This window comes from Cavia porcellus, unplaced genomic scaffold (genome assembly GCF_034190915.1).
Source record: "Cavia porcellus strain 051 isolate PalLab524CR breed Dunkin Hartley unplaced genomic scaffold, mCavPor4.1 scaffold_1, whole genome shotgun sequence".
In the NCBI taxonomy this organism is placed as follows: domain Eukaryota; kingdom Metazoa; phylum Chordata; class Mammalia; order Rodentia; family Caviidae; genus Cavia; species Cavia porcellus.
Genome location: NW_026947484.1, coordinates 27,923,915 through 27,941,089, shown reverse-complemented (window position 1 = coordinate 27,941,089; position 17,175 = coordinate 27,923,915). Strand labels below are relative to the sequence as shown.

General features: G+C 35.2%; 1 protein-coding gene across 6 annotated transcripts in view; it reads left to right on the top strand.

Annotated features, from left to right (window-relative positions):
• Nucleotides 1-17,175, top strand: part of Heatr5a (HEAT repeat containing 5A) — a 120,322-nt gene that overhangs the window by 21,645 nt on the left and 81,502 nt on the right. For 5 of the 6 annotated variants that reach the window (XR_010051421.1, XM_063260539.1, XM_063260483.1 and 2 more), the window contains 6 exons: nucleotides 817-991; nucleotides 9,247-9,407; nucleotides 10,547-10,802; nucleotides 11,291-11,446; nucleotides 13,384-13,634; nucleotides 15,520-15,631. Coding sequence is in view for 5 of the 6 variants with exons in the window: in XM_063260539.1 (XP_063116609.1) it covers nucleotides 817-991; nucleotides 9,247-9,407; nucleotides 10,547-10,802; nucleotides 11,291-11,446; nucleotides 13,384-13,634; nucleotides 15,520-15,631 (1,111 nt within the window). In the remaining variant the exon portion in view is untranslated. Of the gene's footprint in view, nucleotides 1-816; nucleotides 992-9,246; nucleotides 9,408-10,546; nucleotides 10,803-11,290; nucleotides 11,447-13,383; nucleotides 13,635-15,519; nucleotides 15,632-17,175 lie in introns of those variants that run through there. The other variant, XM_063260586.1, reaches the window with a different exon arrangement.

Below are 17,175 nucleotides of genomic sequence, written 5' to 3'. Positions count from 1 at the left end.
AGGGTGGGAAATTAAGGTCATAGGTTCTTTTTAGTCATTCATTGTACTCTACTATGCTTCCTCTGCATATGTAGATAAACTAAAGTTTGTGTATAAGGTTTGTATTGTTTTGAACTGATTTTATTTTTATTTTTAATCTTGCCTTCACATTTGATTTGGTAGTATATATTGGAATTATTCTCACAATTGCTCATATCCAACAGATTGATTGTAAAGGCATTTTCATAAGCTACTAAGTTATAAGTGAGTACTCTTTCTACTTTTTCTGGCCTTATATAGTATATCTTTTTGACGTTTAATAAATATTACTTGTTATTTCTGCAGTGATTACATAGATAGTTTTGTACTAGACTCTGATAGTAGAAACTATGTTCTTTTTTGTTGGTTTGTTTGGAGTTTTTTTTTGTTTCGTTTTTTTGGTCCTTTTGAGATAGAGTTTTACTATGCAGTTTAGGCTGGCCTTGAGCTCACTTTGTAGCCCAAGCTGGTCTCAAAATTGCAATTATCCTCCTGCCTCAGCCTCCCAAGTACTGGGATTACAGATGTAATCTGGCTGATCCTGCTTTCTTAATGTAATCTCCTGTAAAAGCAGTCATTTATTGAATGCTTAATGACAAGCACGTTTTGTAATTTCGTTTAACCCTTACAATGTTACTGACCAGTGAATTTTATGGTGTTAAAAAGTAATATATACAAGTAACATTTTTCAAACAATAAATTATGTATTTCTTAGACTCGTATAATTTCTACAATTTATGTAGATTGAGCCTAACACTGTATTTTAATTTTTATTAATTTGTTTCTCTAATCAAACAGTGTCTTCTTGAACTTCAGAACGAGGCCATCTTTATGTGGAGTTCAGACTTGGACAGTGTGGCCACTCTGTGTTTTAAGTCTTTTGAAGGTTCCAATTATGATGTGAGGATTTCAGTATCAAAATTATTGGGCACAATATTGGCTAAAGCTATAATTTTTACACATCCAGGAGCAGGTAAATTTATGCAATTATTTTCAAAATATCTCCTGTAGTTTTTTTCCCAGTAGATTTAAACAAATACAGATAAGATTACAGCTACCCATTATTATTTTTAAAAGAAGCAAGATATAAATCAAGTTGAATTTATAAACATTGATACAGATCCCAAGACTTAATTCTCAAACAATTCAGTAAAATTAAACAGGTACTCTTGATGTATATTTAATCATTCTCTTTAAAAAATAAATGTGAAATAATTGTGCTATCCAATAAAAGACCTAAATTTCTGATTTCTTTTTTTAAAGCAGTATATATTTGATTACATTTTTCTTACCATTTTCTAGGTTGGGATAAGTGAACATATTATGTAGAATGTACTTTGTGTTAAATTATATTCCCCATTTATATATTTTTAGGCAGTAAGCAAGAATGAAATATTTTTTTAAACAAGAAACTTTGCTTGTGTTTAATTTATAGTTTACATAAAGCGGTGGTGAATAATTGAAAACTTACTTTATAATTCTGTATCCAAAGAATAAGTTTTACAAGTGAAAATGGAAGTTGCTACTTAAAACATTCTGGAGGCGATGGCATCACCTGGGAGGCTTTAATAAGTGCAGAAACCTTGGTCCCACTTAACTCACTAAATAAAATTTTCATTTTAACAGGATCCCTAGATAATTTACATGCACATTAATTTCTCCTTTTGGTGCACATTAAATTTTGATAAGCATTGGAGCTAGGCATGGTGGTGTACGCCTCTAGTCCAAGCAATCTGAAGGCTGAGTTAAGAGGATCACCATGAGTTTGAAACCAGCCTTTGTTTCATAGTGAGTTCAAGGCCAGCCTAAATTATATAAACTCCCTGTCAAAAGACAGATGGGCCAAGGATATAGCTCAGCAGCACAGTGCCTGGTCATGAGTGCCATTCCCAGTACAAAAAAAAAAAAAAAAAAGACAAAAAAAAAGCAGGCAGGTAAAAAGGCAGACCTTGAGAAGCAGTGCTGTAGAAGTTATTCATTGTTATATAAAGTGGATTGTAGTTTTTGAAAGCAATGTTTATCAATCCAAAATGAGAAAGGACAGCAAATACAGCATATCCGAATCATTTGGGAAACATTAACAAACTATGCAACTTATTCTCAATAAATTTAAAATTTTGAATAAGAATATTTTCTTTTTCTATGGTTTTTTTAGTATTTCTTATTTATGGGGGTATGCTGCAAAGGAAAGAGCCACCAAAAACAAAACCACCAAAAACAAACCTAGACCAGGAGTGGAGAAAAGAAAAAAAATTTATTTAAGAGGTGAAATCTTAAAAGAGTAAAATCAGAAGCCATTTAAGAATAATCAGTTTTACCTCCATCTTTGAAATACTGTTTTGTTACAAGTTCTTTCATCTTTCATTACAAGTTCTGTCTTTTTGTTGTAATTATTTCCGTGCAATTAAAAAGTGATCTAGATGTCATGATAGACTTTGTTAAAAGTAGGTGGCTGAGTTAACACAGTACTGTATTATATCTGAAAGCAAATATGAAAGTAGTTTGACCAATTCAATGTACAAAGGTTGTAAGGTAAAGAACTGAAATGATTTTCCCAATGAAATTTGCAGGCTTCATATGGATAGTGTATTATAGCACAGTACAAGAAAAAAATGAGTAAGGACATTTTCCTGTTCTGATAAAGCTGATAAGAATTTATGGCATCTTCAAAAACTGCTTCATAACTGTGGCTGACAGTCATGTTATTTCTCCAGTCTGTTCAGTCTTTCTTTCCTAACTGACTTGTCTTGTACCTCCTCGTAGTCTCAAACTTCTTCCCCCATCTTACATTTATTTAATAGCCTATTTTCAGTAGGTTTGCCTACCACATCCTCACTGTTAGCATCCAGTCCTACCCAGTCCAGCTTCCCCCACTGTTATTAAAGATAAGCAGTCTTTTGGTAGAGTTCATCCTCTTACCTGCTCAAGGACATTGTTCTTAGAAGTCTCCATTTTCTCTTCCACATCAATTTTTCTCTCTAATGAACTGTTTCTTGAGAAACATGCTTTTACTTTTCCATCTTGAAGTCTTTTTACACTTCCAGTTTTCCAGCAAGCAGAAGTCATACTTCTCTTCTTTGCTTCTCAAAAAAGTTCCTCAGAAGAGTTACTGGTGCACACTGTCTTTATTTCTTCTCCTATCTTTCAAATGCACATCAAGTAGTTTCTAGTAACTCCACCAAAACAGTTTTTGTTAAAGTCTCCAGGGACCTCCATATTCATTCATTTATTAATTGGGTTTTTATTTTGTTTTTTCATGGGGTTTTCTTGTTTGTTTTGGAGTTTTGTTCTGTTTGGTTTTTTGGGGTCTCAATGTATAGTTACGATTAGCCTTGAACTCAGAGTGATCCTGTGACCTCAGCCTCCCAAGTGCTGGGATTACAGGAATGTGTCACCATGCCTGGCTGCACAGTTATTCTGTGTGTGTTAAGAATAATTAGCATGAGCTTGACCCTGTATAAAATTCAGTGTATTAATACAGCAGTGTTAACTGTATGTACAGTGTTGTGTGAAATAGTGTCTACAGTGTATTTATTTTGCTCATCTGAAACTTTGTGTCACTGTTTGGTAACTCCCCATTTCCTCCTCCTCTAAGCCCCTGGTAACCACCACTGCACCTTTTGATTGTATGAATTTGACTGTTTTAGATACTTCATGTAGGTAGAATCAAGGAATATTTTCATATAACTTAATTATTATGCCCTCAAGACTCATCCTTGTTTTCACTTTACAGTTTCCTTTTTAAAGGCTTAATAGTATTCTATTGCATGTATGCCACCTGTTCTAAAGCTGTTCATCTGTTGATGGATATTTAGATTATTTCTATATGTTGGTTACTGTAAATAGGGCTGCAGTGAACATGGCATGAGAATATCTCTTTGAAATCTTGATTTCGGTCTTTTGGATAAATACCACAAGTGGAATGGCTGAACCACATGGTAGTTTTTTAAAAATTTTTTAAGAACTTCCATATTGTTTTCAATATGACTGCACTATTTTCTAGTCCTGTCAAAACAGTGCCACGGGTTTCATTTTGTCTGTATCCTCACCAATATTTTTGTTGTTGTCTTGCTTTGTTTTTTTGTGGTACTGGGATCAAACCCAAGGCTCCCACTAGCCAAGCATTCTACCACTGATACCCCCAGCACAAGCACTTGTTTTTTAACAGCTTTTCTGGCAGTAGCCATCCTAACAAGTGTAAGGTGTTAATTTATTATAGTTTACTCCCCTAATTAAAGAACATGTGCTCTTACACCTGTTGGTCGTTTGAATGTTTTCTTTTCACTCAACAGTTTGAGTGCTTGTGCTGGGCATGGACTTGTTCTGAGTGGGCAGGATATGTTACCAAACAACACAGATAAATGCCCTTTCCCTTGTGGAGTTTATATATTCATATTTAACCATGCTGAAACCAGAGAGCAGTTCTTCACCATTCAGCAATATTTAGCTCAGTTAATCCTCTTCCATATCCCTTTTTTCCCCTTAGCTTTTGTGCCCTTATATGCTTGCTTGGTCTTTACTGTAGAAATTCGTCTTCAGTCTAGTTCACTTGTCTGATTTTTTTCCCCCTCTCTTCTCTTTGTTTCTATTTCTTTTCAGTATTGGGGATCAAACCCAGGTTTTTTGTACTGAACTATGTCTCCAATCCTTTATTTTTTATATTTTGAAACAGAGTCTCACTAGGTTGCCTTTTATTTTGGTTTCTGAGGATTTCTGAAGGAGAATCTCATGCTCTAGTACTTGGTCTTCTGCTCTTTGCCCTCATATGCTTGCTCTTGTGGGCTTGTGTTTTTGCCTTTCTTTTTTTTAAAGAGATTAAGACAAAAGAGGACATAACAAACCAGATCAGGGCAATGCAAGCAACACAGCACTTCACCACAAGACAACCCGTAATTAACAATAACTACCATAATGTTTCCTTCCCTGAAATAGTTGAGCATAACTTCATACTAGTATCAAACATAACAAAATAGTACAAAACCATTCAAGAGAATGAAAATATTACAGGGCACTCAGAACCAAATAACAGAGAACGAACAATAGCTGCTATATTATCTCATTTTCCATAGAAAATTTATTTATCACACATAATAAAATCCAATAAGGTACAATATGACAGAACCAATGGAAACAGAGGAACAAAAGCATGGTAGGACTTCAGAGTAAGATGATATTAAATCAGCACTAGCTATTGTATTGTATTGTTTTTTTCAAAGTAGCTGCTCATATTATCACAGATAATAAAACAAACCAGGATAAAATCATTCCTACTAATGAATGCAAACATTATAAGGCTTCAAAACAATGTAATGGGGAATCATGATCATCATAAACTCTTATGTACTCTTACGTTTTTTACACTAGGGAGACTATACGGTATTTATACATGTGAGTGATTTATTTCACTTATGACTATGGTCTCAATTTGTGTCCATTTATTTATAAATATCTCAATGTGATTATTCTTTATAGCTGAGTAGTACTCCATTGTGTTTTTGTCTTTTTCAGACAGGATTTCACCATGTAGTTCAGGCTGGCCTGGAACTCACTTTGTAGCCCAGGTTGGCCTCAAACTCACAGTGATCCTCCACCTCCACCTCCCGAGTCTTGGAATTACAGTTATATGTCACTACACCTGGCTATACCTTGTATTCTTATCCATAGCTTAAATTCCACTGAATATCAGGGAGGACTAGATCTTTAGCTTAGTCTTCTCTCTTGGATTCCTGATTCATATCCAACTGCCCATTTGACATCTCACTTGGGTGACTGTTTAATTTCAAATTAACTCATCCTAAACCAAGTGTTTATCTTCTGTTCCCCCGCACATGCACATACCTGCTCTGCTTGCACACTTAAACTATCTCAAAACATCCAGAATTGGAAGTCGTTGGAGAATGGGTAACTCTGGGATTAGGACAAAAAGTCCAATTCAGCCTGGAAGTCTAGAACATTGTAGACCAAAAAGAAAGCAGCTTATACTACCAGCATTTTTAGAGACTCCCACTGGTCAGATCCTGGACCATACTATCATGAAAATGCATAATAAAAGAAACGGGTTATAATTTATTAAATAAAAAAAGTCCATGCATGTGTAATGATTGTAAAGAAGAAAAGGGAAAGCTTTTATAGCAGGTTAATAACTACAGAAGGGATAGATGGTAAATACGATCTTTTATAGCTGTGTCTGGTGGTGTATGCTTATAATTGTAGCACTTTGGAAGGCAAGACAGAATAAAAAGTTCAGGCAACTTAGACTCTTAGTCACTTTCTTTGTCTAAGACCCAATACGTGCAACTCAGTTTAAAGGAAGAAAAATTTTAATTTGGCTCACAGTTCATAGAGGTTTCAGTCTGTGGTCACTGGGTTCTGAAGAAGAAACAGTGTGGAGGTGTGTATGGAGGATAAGCGTCTCAACTCATGACAGCCAGAAAATAGAGCGTAAAAAGAGCAGCTAGGGGTAGGTACTGTATACCCTTCCAGGCCACGCCCTCAGTGACCCAGCTCTTTGAACCAAACCCCACCTAACAGCACATTCAGCTGTAACATCATCAGCAGGCTAACCCACATTTAATACTGATACCGCCACAATGATGTCTCAAAGCCCCACCTGTAACTGCATGAGGCTTTGGTGGACCGGCATCTAGATACATACCATAACAGTGTCTCAAAATAAAAAAATATAAAAAGAACTGGGGATGTAGCTTAGTGAGAAGGCCCTAGGTTCAGTTGTCTATACTGAAAAAAAAAAAAAAAAGACCCTTTTTAGAATCATGGTAATAGTTTATGATTGTAGGCATCCTCAGTATATCCCTGGAGGAAAGTTCAGTGGGCTATTTTTGGTCATTTTTGCCATCTTTGCAAATGGTAAGTTTATAGTGAACACATCTGGCAGACTGACTTTACTGGTATGTTCAAAGCTAGAATTACCAGTGCAGGGACAGATGGATTCCTGCTTGACAGTGTTTTCTGATGTTAGATACTGAGGAAGAGAAACTATGGATAAGAATACAAGGTATAGCCAGGTGTAGTGACATATAACTGTAATTCCAAGACTTGGGAGGTGGAGGTGGAGGATCACTGTGAGTTTGAGGCCAACCTGGGCTACAAAGTGAGTTCCAGGAAGATACAGTAGTTCTCTGCCAGATTTCTGAGGAAATACCAGATGAACTCAAATTAAGAGCCGTTCATGGCTGGGGATATAACTCAGCAGCATAAGTGCCTGCCTGGTAAGTGTAAGGTCCTGAGTTTGGTTCCTGATACCAGAACAAAAAAATAAAAAGCCTTTCTGTAAAATAGTTGGCCATAAATCTGTAAGAAATGATGAAAACATGGTGAATTTAGGTGAAAGGTATATGGGAATTTATTGTACTATTCTTGCAGCTTTATAATTTTGAGAGTTTTTTAAATTGAAAAAATTATGATTTCATATAGGTATCTCCAGACTGTCATTCTTCTTCACTGAACCACCTTGATCCTCTTGCTGGAAATAATAAATCACTCCATGTGGATCTTCCTGCTTTTGCCTTTGCCCTCTTTATAGCCTGCTCTTAGCACAGCAGCAAAATGACATTTAATCTTTTCTTTCTCAGAGTCCACCACAAACTCTTCAATTCAGTCATGTACTTACCACTTAACAAAGTCCTACAACCCGCCCGTATGTAAAGCCAACTCCTACTGGACCTCTGTTGCTCTATTCAGGCTTCTCTGCTTGAATGCACTGGGCATCATAACCCGCCTCAAGACTTTTTTGCCATAGCTACTTTTTCTGCCTAGAAATTCTCTAAATATCCTCATCCCTGATTTCCTTAATACATTCAACCATGCTTAAATAGCACTCTTTCAATGACTCCAACCACAACCCGATTCAAAGTAACCATACTTCCTTCTCCAGTGTTCCTTAACTCATTTACCTTACTGTATTTAATGCATGAATTTTGTTTGTTTCGTTTTGGTTTGGCTTTTTTGCCTTTTTGAGACACTTCAGGCTGGCTTTGGGTTCACTTTGTAGCCCAGGCTGGTCTTGAACTTGCAATGATCCTCCTGCCTCAGCCTCCCAAGTGCTGGGATTATAGGATAGTACATGGTTTTTAAGCACTGTTTACACAATACTTAGTCATTTATTACATTTATTACCTCTGTAGGATTTATGATTCATGAAAGGATTGATTTTGTACTACTTAATGGATATTTCTCTCCCAAGTGCCAAGATACATTTTCATTTGTCTCAGCTGGTTTCTTATCTTGGGCCTGGAGTATACATTTTGTTGTTGTTTATAACATTAATGAAAGCTTATTTTTCTTCTGCTGTATGATTTGAATCTATACTAAGGGTCAGAAGTTGTTACTGTTTTTTGGGTTTTTTTTTTTTTTTTCAGAAGAAAAATGAAAAGAATGTGGATCTTTTTCTTTCTTTTAGTTTAGAGGAGATATTATTCTATAGATACGGTGAGAAATTCAGCTGTCTCAAACTGAAGGCAGCCCTAAACCTTTCTTTCTTATCCAATCTATTATAACTGAAGAGCTAATTGAATAGTTTGAATAGTAATTAGCTTTGATTTCTTCACAGACAGAGAGAATAACAAAACATTGTATTGCAGTTGAGCATTTGAAAAGACAGAATAAGGTTATTTTATATAAATTTCATTAAAAATTTGAGAGTGTTTGAAAAAAGAAAATTATGTTTTGGCATATTTAGTGTTTCAAAAGAAATACTAAAGCAATGCTTAGAAAGGTAGAGCTTCTTTATGTTTTCCCTTACTTTAAAGGACTATTAGTTTGACCTGTGATATAGCTCAGTAGTAGAGCACTTGCCTAATATGCACAAAGCCCCCAATCTCTTACCAAAAAACATTAGTAGCCTCTTAAATTGTTGTTTGAAGAAAGGGAACTCTGTGGGTCAGGATCTTAAATAAGCATATACTTTTAAGATGTTTTTAAAACCTTTTTAGATTTTTTTTGTAAGTGTATATTCATGTATAGGATGTCCTATAAATTTTTTATTTTGTTTGAATTTTTAGTTTGTTAATATTCTTGCTCTTCATAAAACAAAATCATGCATTAATGTGTCTGAGCTCAGTGGTAAAGCATATGCTTAGCATATACAAGGCCCTGGGTTCAATCCCTAGCAACCAAAACAAACAAACAAACAAACAAACAAACAAAAAGTGCACTAGAATTTAGTCTTACAGAATATGAATCATAGTTTTGTTTTGTTCTTTTTCATAGGAGCCTCACGTCAAAGCATGCGTAAAGTATCTCTGGAGGAAGTTCTGGAATTACTAGGAACAGGGTTTCTGCGTGGGAGTTCAGGATTTCTTCGAGCCAGTGGAGATATGCTGAAAGGAACCAGTTCTGTCAGTAGAGATGTTCGAGTTGGAGTTACTCAGGTTGGAATCATAAATTAGTATCTAAATGTAATTTTCACTGGCTATAATGACAATTTTAGTATCTAACTGTGAAGTGATACTGTGTAGATCACTTGTTAGGTGCTCATATTTATACATAGATAAAACAAGGCAAAAATATTTTTAAAAACTAGGTTACAAGTAAGGAATCTTAATACCCACAATATGTTTAAATTCATAATAAATGGAGAACTTTTATTTCCTTTGAAACATGCACAACACTTTTTGTTCCTGGTCCTTGAATATTAATATATGACTTGTTGGTTTAACATTTCTTTATTGTATTTATTGGTGTTTATTCAGTTCATTTTAAGCTGCTAGACACATTATTTAGCGTGGACACGGTATTTTTATATGATTATTTATTTTATTTTTATATATGGTTAACTCTTAAGTAAAGGAGCATATAATCTACTTCAGTTCTTTAATTTTGGTCCTAAATAATTTTAAAAGCTAAACTCTTAGAAAAGTTGTTTTAGAAACCAACACAAAGATTCCTGTATTGTTTTGTCAGATTTTTTTCTAAATGCCAGTATGTTTCAAAACAAACTTATACTTTTAAAATCTTCATATTGTTTTATACTGTATGGAGACTTAAAGAGAATGTGAGTTTCCTAGTGTAGTTGTTAACTATGTGTTTCTAAGGAACAGGTTATTTAAGAAAAGTACTTTCTGTATATGGCGTAAAACAGACTTAACATTCATGAAAATAAAGACCAGTGATTTATCACTGTAAATGTTCCTTAGATTTCTAGAACTGAATTCTTTCAGTTATGGTATTGGAGCGCAATTAATTCTTACAATGATTTCATACCTTTAATCTGAGTTTTCTTGTTCAGAGTGATAACTTACTTGGAACTTTTGTTCAGAAAAGCCACAGGCACATCTTACAAGTTAGCTGACAATATCAGATGTCCTGAAAATTTGCAAAACAAAACAGAGGAGTAGCATAAATAAAATTACATTTGAAAGAGTATGCTGTTCTGCTTTGTCTTGAAATAAACAAGTGGTTGTAAGTGAGAAAAGAGTACAGTTTGTGGAGAATATTTATACATTTTGTAGAATATTAATACAGAGTTGAAGTGATTAAATTTTGAAGATGAAACTCCTTTTTCTTTTAGGCTTATGTGGTGTTTCTTTCAACATTAGGCGGAGCATGGCTAGAAAAAAATTTTGCTGTCTTTCTTTCTCACATCCTAAGCCTTGTGTCACAGTCACACCCTAAAGCCACCCAAACCCATGTCGATGCTGTCTGCTGTCGCCGGTGTGTGTCGTTTATCCTCCGAGCCACCATAGGAAGCCTTCTTGGAGAAAAGGCTCAAATGGCTGCTGCAAAGGATATCTGTCAGTCCATCTGGAAGCAGAAGAAACTTGTGGGTATGAATCTATGAAGGCAGTTTGTTTTAACAACGCTAAAACTAGAGTGATAGATTAGTATATTAATATAAAAGTCTTGAAGGCTGGTGATAATGATTCCTCAGAATTTATTGTGCTTCTTATAAGAGTTACATAAAATTGTTTGAAGCAACCCATTTCAGATCTTGTAATACTGCTGTAAATATACTCTTATCTTGATGTTGTATTGGAGTATTTTTTAGTTTCTCATCAGTTTTCCTTTTCAGTGCCTCTTTATAAAGAATAATGGATTTGTGATCAGGTTGTGTTAATTAGATCTGTTGTATTCAGTTCATTCTCTATTGCAGTTCCCCAGTTAAGCATTTTAGTCAGTGCCTTAAGGGTTTCATGCTCATCAAGTGGTACTGTATTAGTATTTGCCTTCGTATATTTTTCTGTTCCTAACACCTACTACCTGCCTGTATTTTTATAAAACAGTGATACATAGTAAATCCTTATGTTTCTGTCAGATGCTGTGTTGAGTGATGGTAATTTGGAAAGCCGTCCTGGTTCCACAGATATATCAGCCAGCCAACATATGTTAGTGTGTGCTTTACAAGAACTTGGAAATCTCATATGTAATCTGGGTACCACAGCTGCCCCTTTGCTGCAGGACTCAAGTATAGGTATGTCTATTGTTTGACTCATCTGAATACCTTATATTTTATTTATATTCAAGTAAGAAAACCTCCTTCAGATCACTTAATCATTATAGATTCCCCTGCACTTACTAAAGGTGATCAGGATTATTTAAAATATGAATATATGTAAGGCAGTTTTTTTCCCTTTTTTGTTTTGCTTTTGCAACTAAAGGCTGTTCTCAAAGCCTTTCTCTATCCTCCTTTCTTGAAATGTTTAATAAATATGGAAAAACTTAAAGAGAAATTAACCTGAATTCTTGACTGCAGTTAAAATGTTAATATTGGGGGGCTGGGGATTTAGCTCAGTGGCATAAGCGCCTGCCTTGCAAGCAGGCAGTCATGAGTTCTATCCCCGGTACCAATAAAAAGGAAAAAGACAAAAAAAAAACTGTTAAAATTGGTGGGCATAGTGACACACAGCTAGAATCCCAGCACTCAGGAGGCTGAGGCAGGAGGATCAGCAGGAGGATCACTGTGAGTTCAAGGCCAGCCTGAACTGCCTAGTAAAACCCTGTCTCAAAAAGTCAAAAAAAAAAAAAAAAATCATATGTCACATATAAATTAGATCCTCAAAGGTCTTTTAAAACAGGCTTTAAAAAAGGCATTATTTTCTTTCTGAAAACTAATCAGTTCTACAATAAGTTTATCAAGATATTATTGAGATATAATTTACACACCATAAAATTCACCCTCTTAGTTTGGCCTCTTACTTTGGCCTGGTGTGGTGGCATGCACCTACAATTCCAGCACTCAGGCTGAGGTAGAAGATTTGGCTTGAGTTCAAGGCCAACCTGGGCTTTTATAAAGTGAGTTCAAGGCCAGCCTAAACTCCATAGTGAAATTTTGTTTCAGAAAGACAAAACTTTTTTTAAAAGATACTTATCAATGATTTTGGTATAATCACAGAGTTGTTGTGCCAAGCTTAGTGGCACATGTCTGTAGTCCCTGCACTCAGGAAACTGAGCAGGAGGATCACTGGAAGTTAAAGGCCGACCTAAGCTGTGTAATGAGTTCAAAGCTAGCCTGAGCTCATATATAACAAAATCCTGTCTCAAAAAAATAATTTTTTGTGTTTTTTGTCCTTTTTTACATTCATTTCCTGCTGAATGAGATTTACATTATATTTGGGCTTATGAGTGATATAAATCTGGTAGACATTTAAATAACAGTTGATGAGAAACTTATGTTTTTGTTCTTATTTTGGAAGGCTAGCACTCTGCATTTTTTTTTTGAGGGAGGGTTAGCTGAGGATTGAACCCAGTGGTGCAGCTGCATTCCCAGCCCTTTTTACTATTTATCTTAAAAGACAGGATCTTGCTAAATTGTCCAGGCTGGCCATAAACTTGCAGTCCTTCTGATTTGGCCTCCAAAGTACTGGGTTTAGTGCATGAACCACTGCGTCTGACTTGAAGGAATGTCTTGAACATAATAAGTATAAATTCTTTTCTTGCTTTTGGCTGTATTCCATGTCTTTGGGGGGGAGAGGGGGTCTAGGGATTGAACTCATGACCTTGCAAGTGCTTGAGCCACTGAGCAAAATAATTTTTTTTTGTCGTCCCCCACCCCCACCCCAGTTTTGGCAATTGAGTTTGGGGCCTTCATCTTCGTACTGCCTACTTCTCGGTCCTTTTTATATTCTTAGTTTGAAAGAATATCTTGCTAAATTTTTAGGCTAGGCTCCAACTTGCAATCCTGCTGCCTTAGCCTTCTGAGAAATGGGATTGCAGGTGTGTGCCACCAGGTTCAGCCTCTAGGTTTGAAGGGGGAAAAAACCCCTATTTTTAGTTATGTATTACTTATTTTTCATTCTGACTGACTTTTAATAAAAATAACATATATCCAGGTAACCATTCTTTTGAGTATTTTATGGCTGAGTTTTATCTCTATTTCTGCATCATCTTTTGTTTGTTCTGTTCTTTCAGGCCTTCTTGACAGTGTCATTTCAGTTGTTCTTCACCCTAGCATTTCTGTTCGACTGGCGGCAGCTTGGTGTTTACGTTGCATTGCTGTTGCATTACCTTGCTACTTAACACCTGTCTTAGATCGCTGCCTTGAGCGGCTTACTGTCCTGAAGTCTTCACCCGAAGCAGTGACTGGCTTTAGTTTTGCTGTGGCAGCTTTGCTGGGAGCAGTGAAACACTGTCCTTTAGGAATTCCTCATGGAAAGGGCAAGGTAATGATTTTATCTTTTATATATAATAATAATATTTCACAATTTTCCTGAAAACATCATGATCTTTGTATGTCTCCCGGTCAAAGCTGTGCAGGATACGCTAATGTTTGGATAGCTTAGTTACAATGTAGAAAGAATTTTGAAGAGAACTAAAAGAAAAAAACTTATGAATACTAGAACATATAAAATAGGCAAAATACAGTGCTCACAAGTTTTTGGAGAATTGTTTGATAGTGAACATGTTACAACTTAGACTTCACACATTTTTGTGAAGTCAGTATTTTTTGTGAAAATCAGTATTTCTTTCTCATCACTGTTATGTGATTGTGAAGTTTTATAGTATGTTCTCCATGGCATAGGTGTTACAACAAATATTAGAACTTAAGAAATTCCAAAACATTTGAGCATTTTCATTGTCATGGAAAGGAATAAAGTGGTTTCAACTTCAGGAGGTTGTATATCATGTAAATTTATTATTTAGTTACATTCTGAGTTAACACATTACATTTTGTTAAGTAAAGAATCTTCATTGTATATTTCTAATTAAAGTTATCATCACGTCTCATTATTTCAGATAAGATTCTCATCTCCACATTATATTTGAAATTTTTTAGAGAATGTCCACTTGTCATGATTTGACTAAAATGGTTTCTTTGTCTTTATTTTTTTAGTGCCATCAGCCTACTAACTAGACAGACTGCAAGTAGTCCTAAATTAGTAGTACGTTGGTTGACTATTTTAACACTCTGAATTCCCCCTTGCTTGAACCACTGGTGATATATGCATGGTTGGTTGTTCCACTGGGCAGTTTGTACCACTGATGTTTCAAACGAATGTAATAAATTTAATTGGTCTTTTTACTAATAAAATTAATAAAAAGTCATTCAGTGGGATAGTCATGCATGTAAGTCCAGTTGTTCAAGCCACCCAGAAGCAAGACATACAAATTACAACCCCTTTGTAAACCTGTTAAAATACACTTGTTTTCTTTATGAAGCTTATATCTAATACTTAATACTTACACATTAGCATTTGATTACAGAAATTTCTCAGGCATATTACATCTGGTTCTGACATTTTCATAAATTATACCCAACTCTGAAACTTACATTTATGTGGGACCGTTTTGATTGCTTTTAGCCCTGGTAGTATATTTCCACCAAGGATTGCAAGTTGTGTATCAAATGTTAAAAGAGTGTACCTATAATCCTAACAGTAAGGAGGCTGAGGACTAGAAGATCACAACTTCGAAGCCACTTTGGGCTACATACATAACAAGTTCAAGATCAAGCGGGACTATATAATGAAACCGTGTCTTAAAAATAAATGAAAAGGGAGTTTACTATATAAAAGAAATTTTCTTGATAATTACTGATCAAAGAAGATATTTGGTTAACACTAAATGTAAATTAAAATTTTATACAGCAAGGCCAGGTGGGTGGCACATGCCTGTAATCCCAACCCTCAGGACACTGAGGCAGGAGGATCTCTTTAAAAGTTCGAGGCCAGCCTGGAATATATGGCAAGACCCTGCAAAAAATAATAATCTGGCAAGTGCAAGGTCCTGAATTTGATTCCTGGTACCAAAAATATAATAAAGTCTGTAGAGCTATGTTTGAAGTCTTACGATATTGACACATATGCCCCACAAAGAATTATAAACTTGCTCAAACTCTGTAAATTACCAATATTTAACCTGAAAATGTAATATTTTTATACTTCTGTTGTATGATTTATCCTATTATGTAATCTATATGAATGACAGTTTTTTAATCACTTTATTATATGTAAGAGTTATTTTTCAAGAGCTTATAATTAGTTCCTGTTTTTTTGTCCACTAACAAAATTATTATTTTTACTGCCTTATTCTTCCATACATATACAGATTATTATGGCATTAGCAGAGGATTTGCTGTGTTCTGCTGCTCAAAACAGTCGCCTTTCAGCTCAGCGCACACAAGCTGGATGGTTGTTGATTGCTGCTCTTATGACATTAGGTAACAATACTTCAGAAGGTTGACATAACTATGAAATACTTTGTTTTCAAGTAAAAAGATAATTATATATTATTTGTGGATATTAACTTTCACATGTATCAATTTAAATAGTCAAACAAATATTTTCCTCCTAGTAGTCACCTTAAAAAGACATTTACCACTGTACACCCTGTCATAAGCCTGTAGTCTCAGCTACTCAAGAAGCTAAGGCAGAAGGGTCACTCGAGTCTTGGAGTTTGAGACCAGCCTTGGCAGCATAGTGAGACTGTGTCTCAAAAAAAGAAAAATAAAGTTTACTTTATTGCTAAAAAAATGTTTTCAGATATTTCATTTGAATTTTATTTCTCTTCCAGATCAGTTTATGAGCCTTAAGTAGGGGGAATTAATTTACTCACTTTTCAGGAAAGACATACCTTGTTCATGGATAAGAAGAGTAAATATTGTGACAATGACCATTCTCCCAAAACTTGTTACACAGATTCAATGCAGTGCCAATGAAAATACCATTAACTTATCTCACAGATTTAGAGAAATCACTCCTAAAATTCATCTGAAACCAGAAGAGACGTAGAATAGCAAAGGCATTTCTAAACAGCAAATGCAAGGCAGGAGGCATCACAATCCCTGACTTGAAGTTATACTACAAAACTACTGTAATAAAATCAACATGGTACTAGAATAAAAACAGATCTGAAAACCAATGGAATAGATTAGAAGATACAGCCAAAACTACAAACACACTTAACCGCTTTATCTTTGATAAAGGGGCCAAACATGTTCCCTGGAACAACGACAGTCTCTTTAAAAAATGGTGCTGAAAAAACTGGTTCTCCATATGCCAAAAACTAAAACTAGACCCATGCCTATCACTATATACTAAATTAAAATCTAAATGGATCAAAGATCTGAATATTAAAACAGAAACACTAAATCTGTTGGAAGACAAACTAGGTAAAAATCTTGAAGACAGGGATGTAGGTTGAGAATTCACGAACAGGAATCAAACCACATGGGAAATACTTCCCAGAATCAATAACTGGGATCACGTCTTATTAAAAAGTTTCTGCACATCAAAAGAAATCTCCCACATAGTGAAAAGAAAACCCACAAACTAGGAAAAACAATCTTAGTGAACTGTTCCTCAGACAAAGTACTTCTGTCTAAAACATGGAGAATTTAAAAAAAAAAAATCAGACCCAAAATTCAAAGATGCAATCCAAAAATGGGCATCTGAGATGAATACACAATTCTCAGATGAAGAAATACAAATGGCAAATAAATACATGAAAAAATGTTCATCATCATTACTCACTAGAGAAATGCAAATTAAAACCACACTGAGATTCCATCTCACTCCTGAAAGAATGGCCAGGATCAAGAAAACTACCAACGACAAACGCTGGAGAGGCTGTAGGGAAAAAGGAACTCTCCTACACTGTTGGTGGGAGTGTAGACTGGTGTAGCCACTGTGGAGGTCAGTCTGGAGTTTCCTCAAAATGCTCGGATTGGAAGTCCCATTTTACCCAGCTATTCCACATATTCCC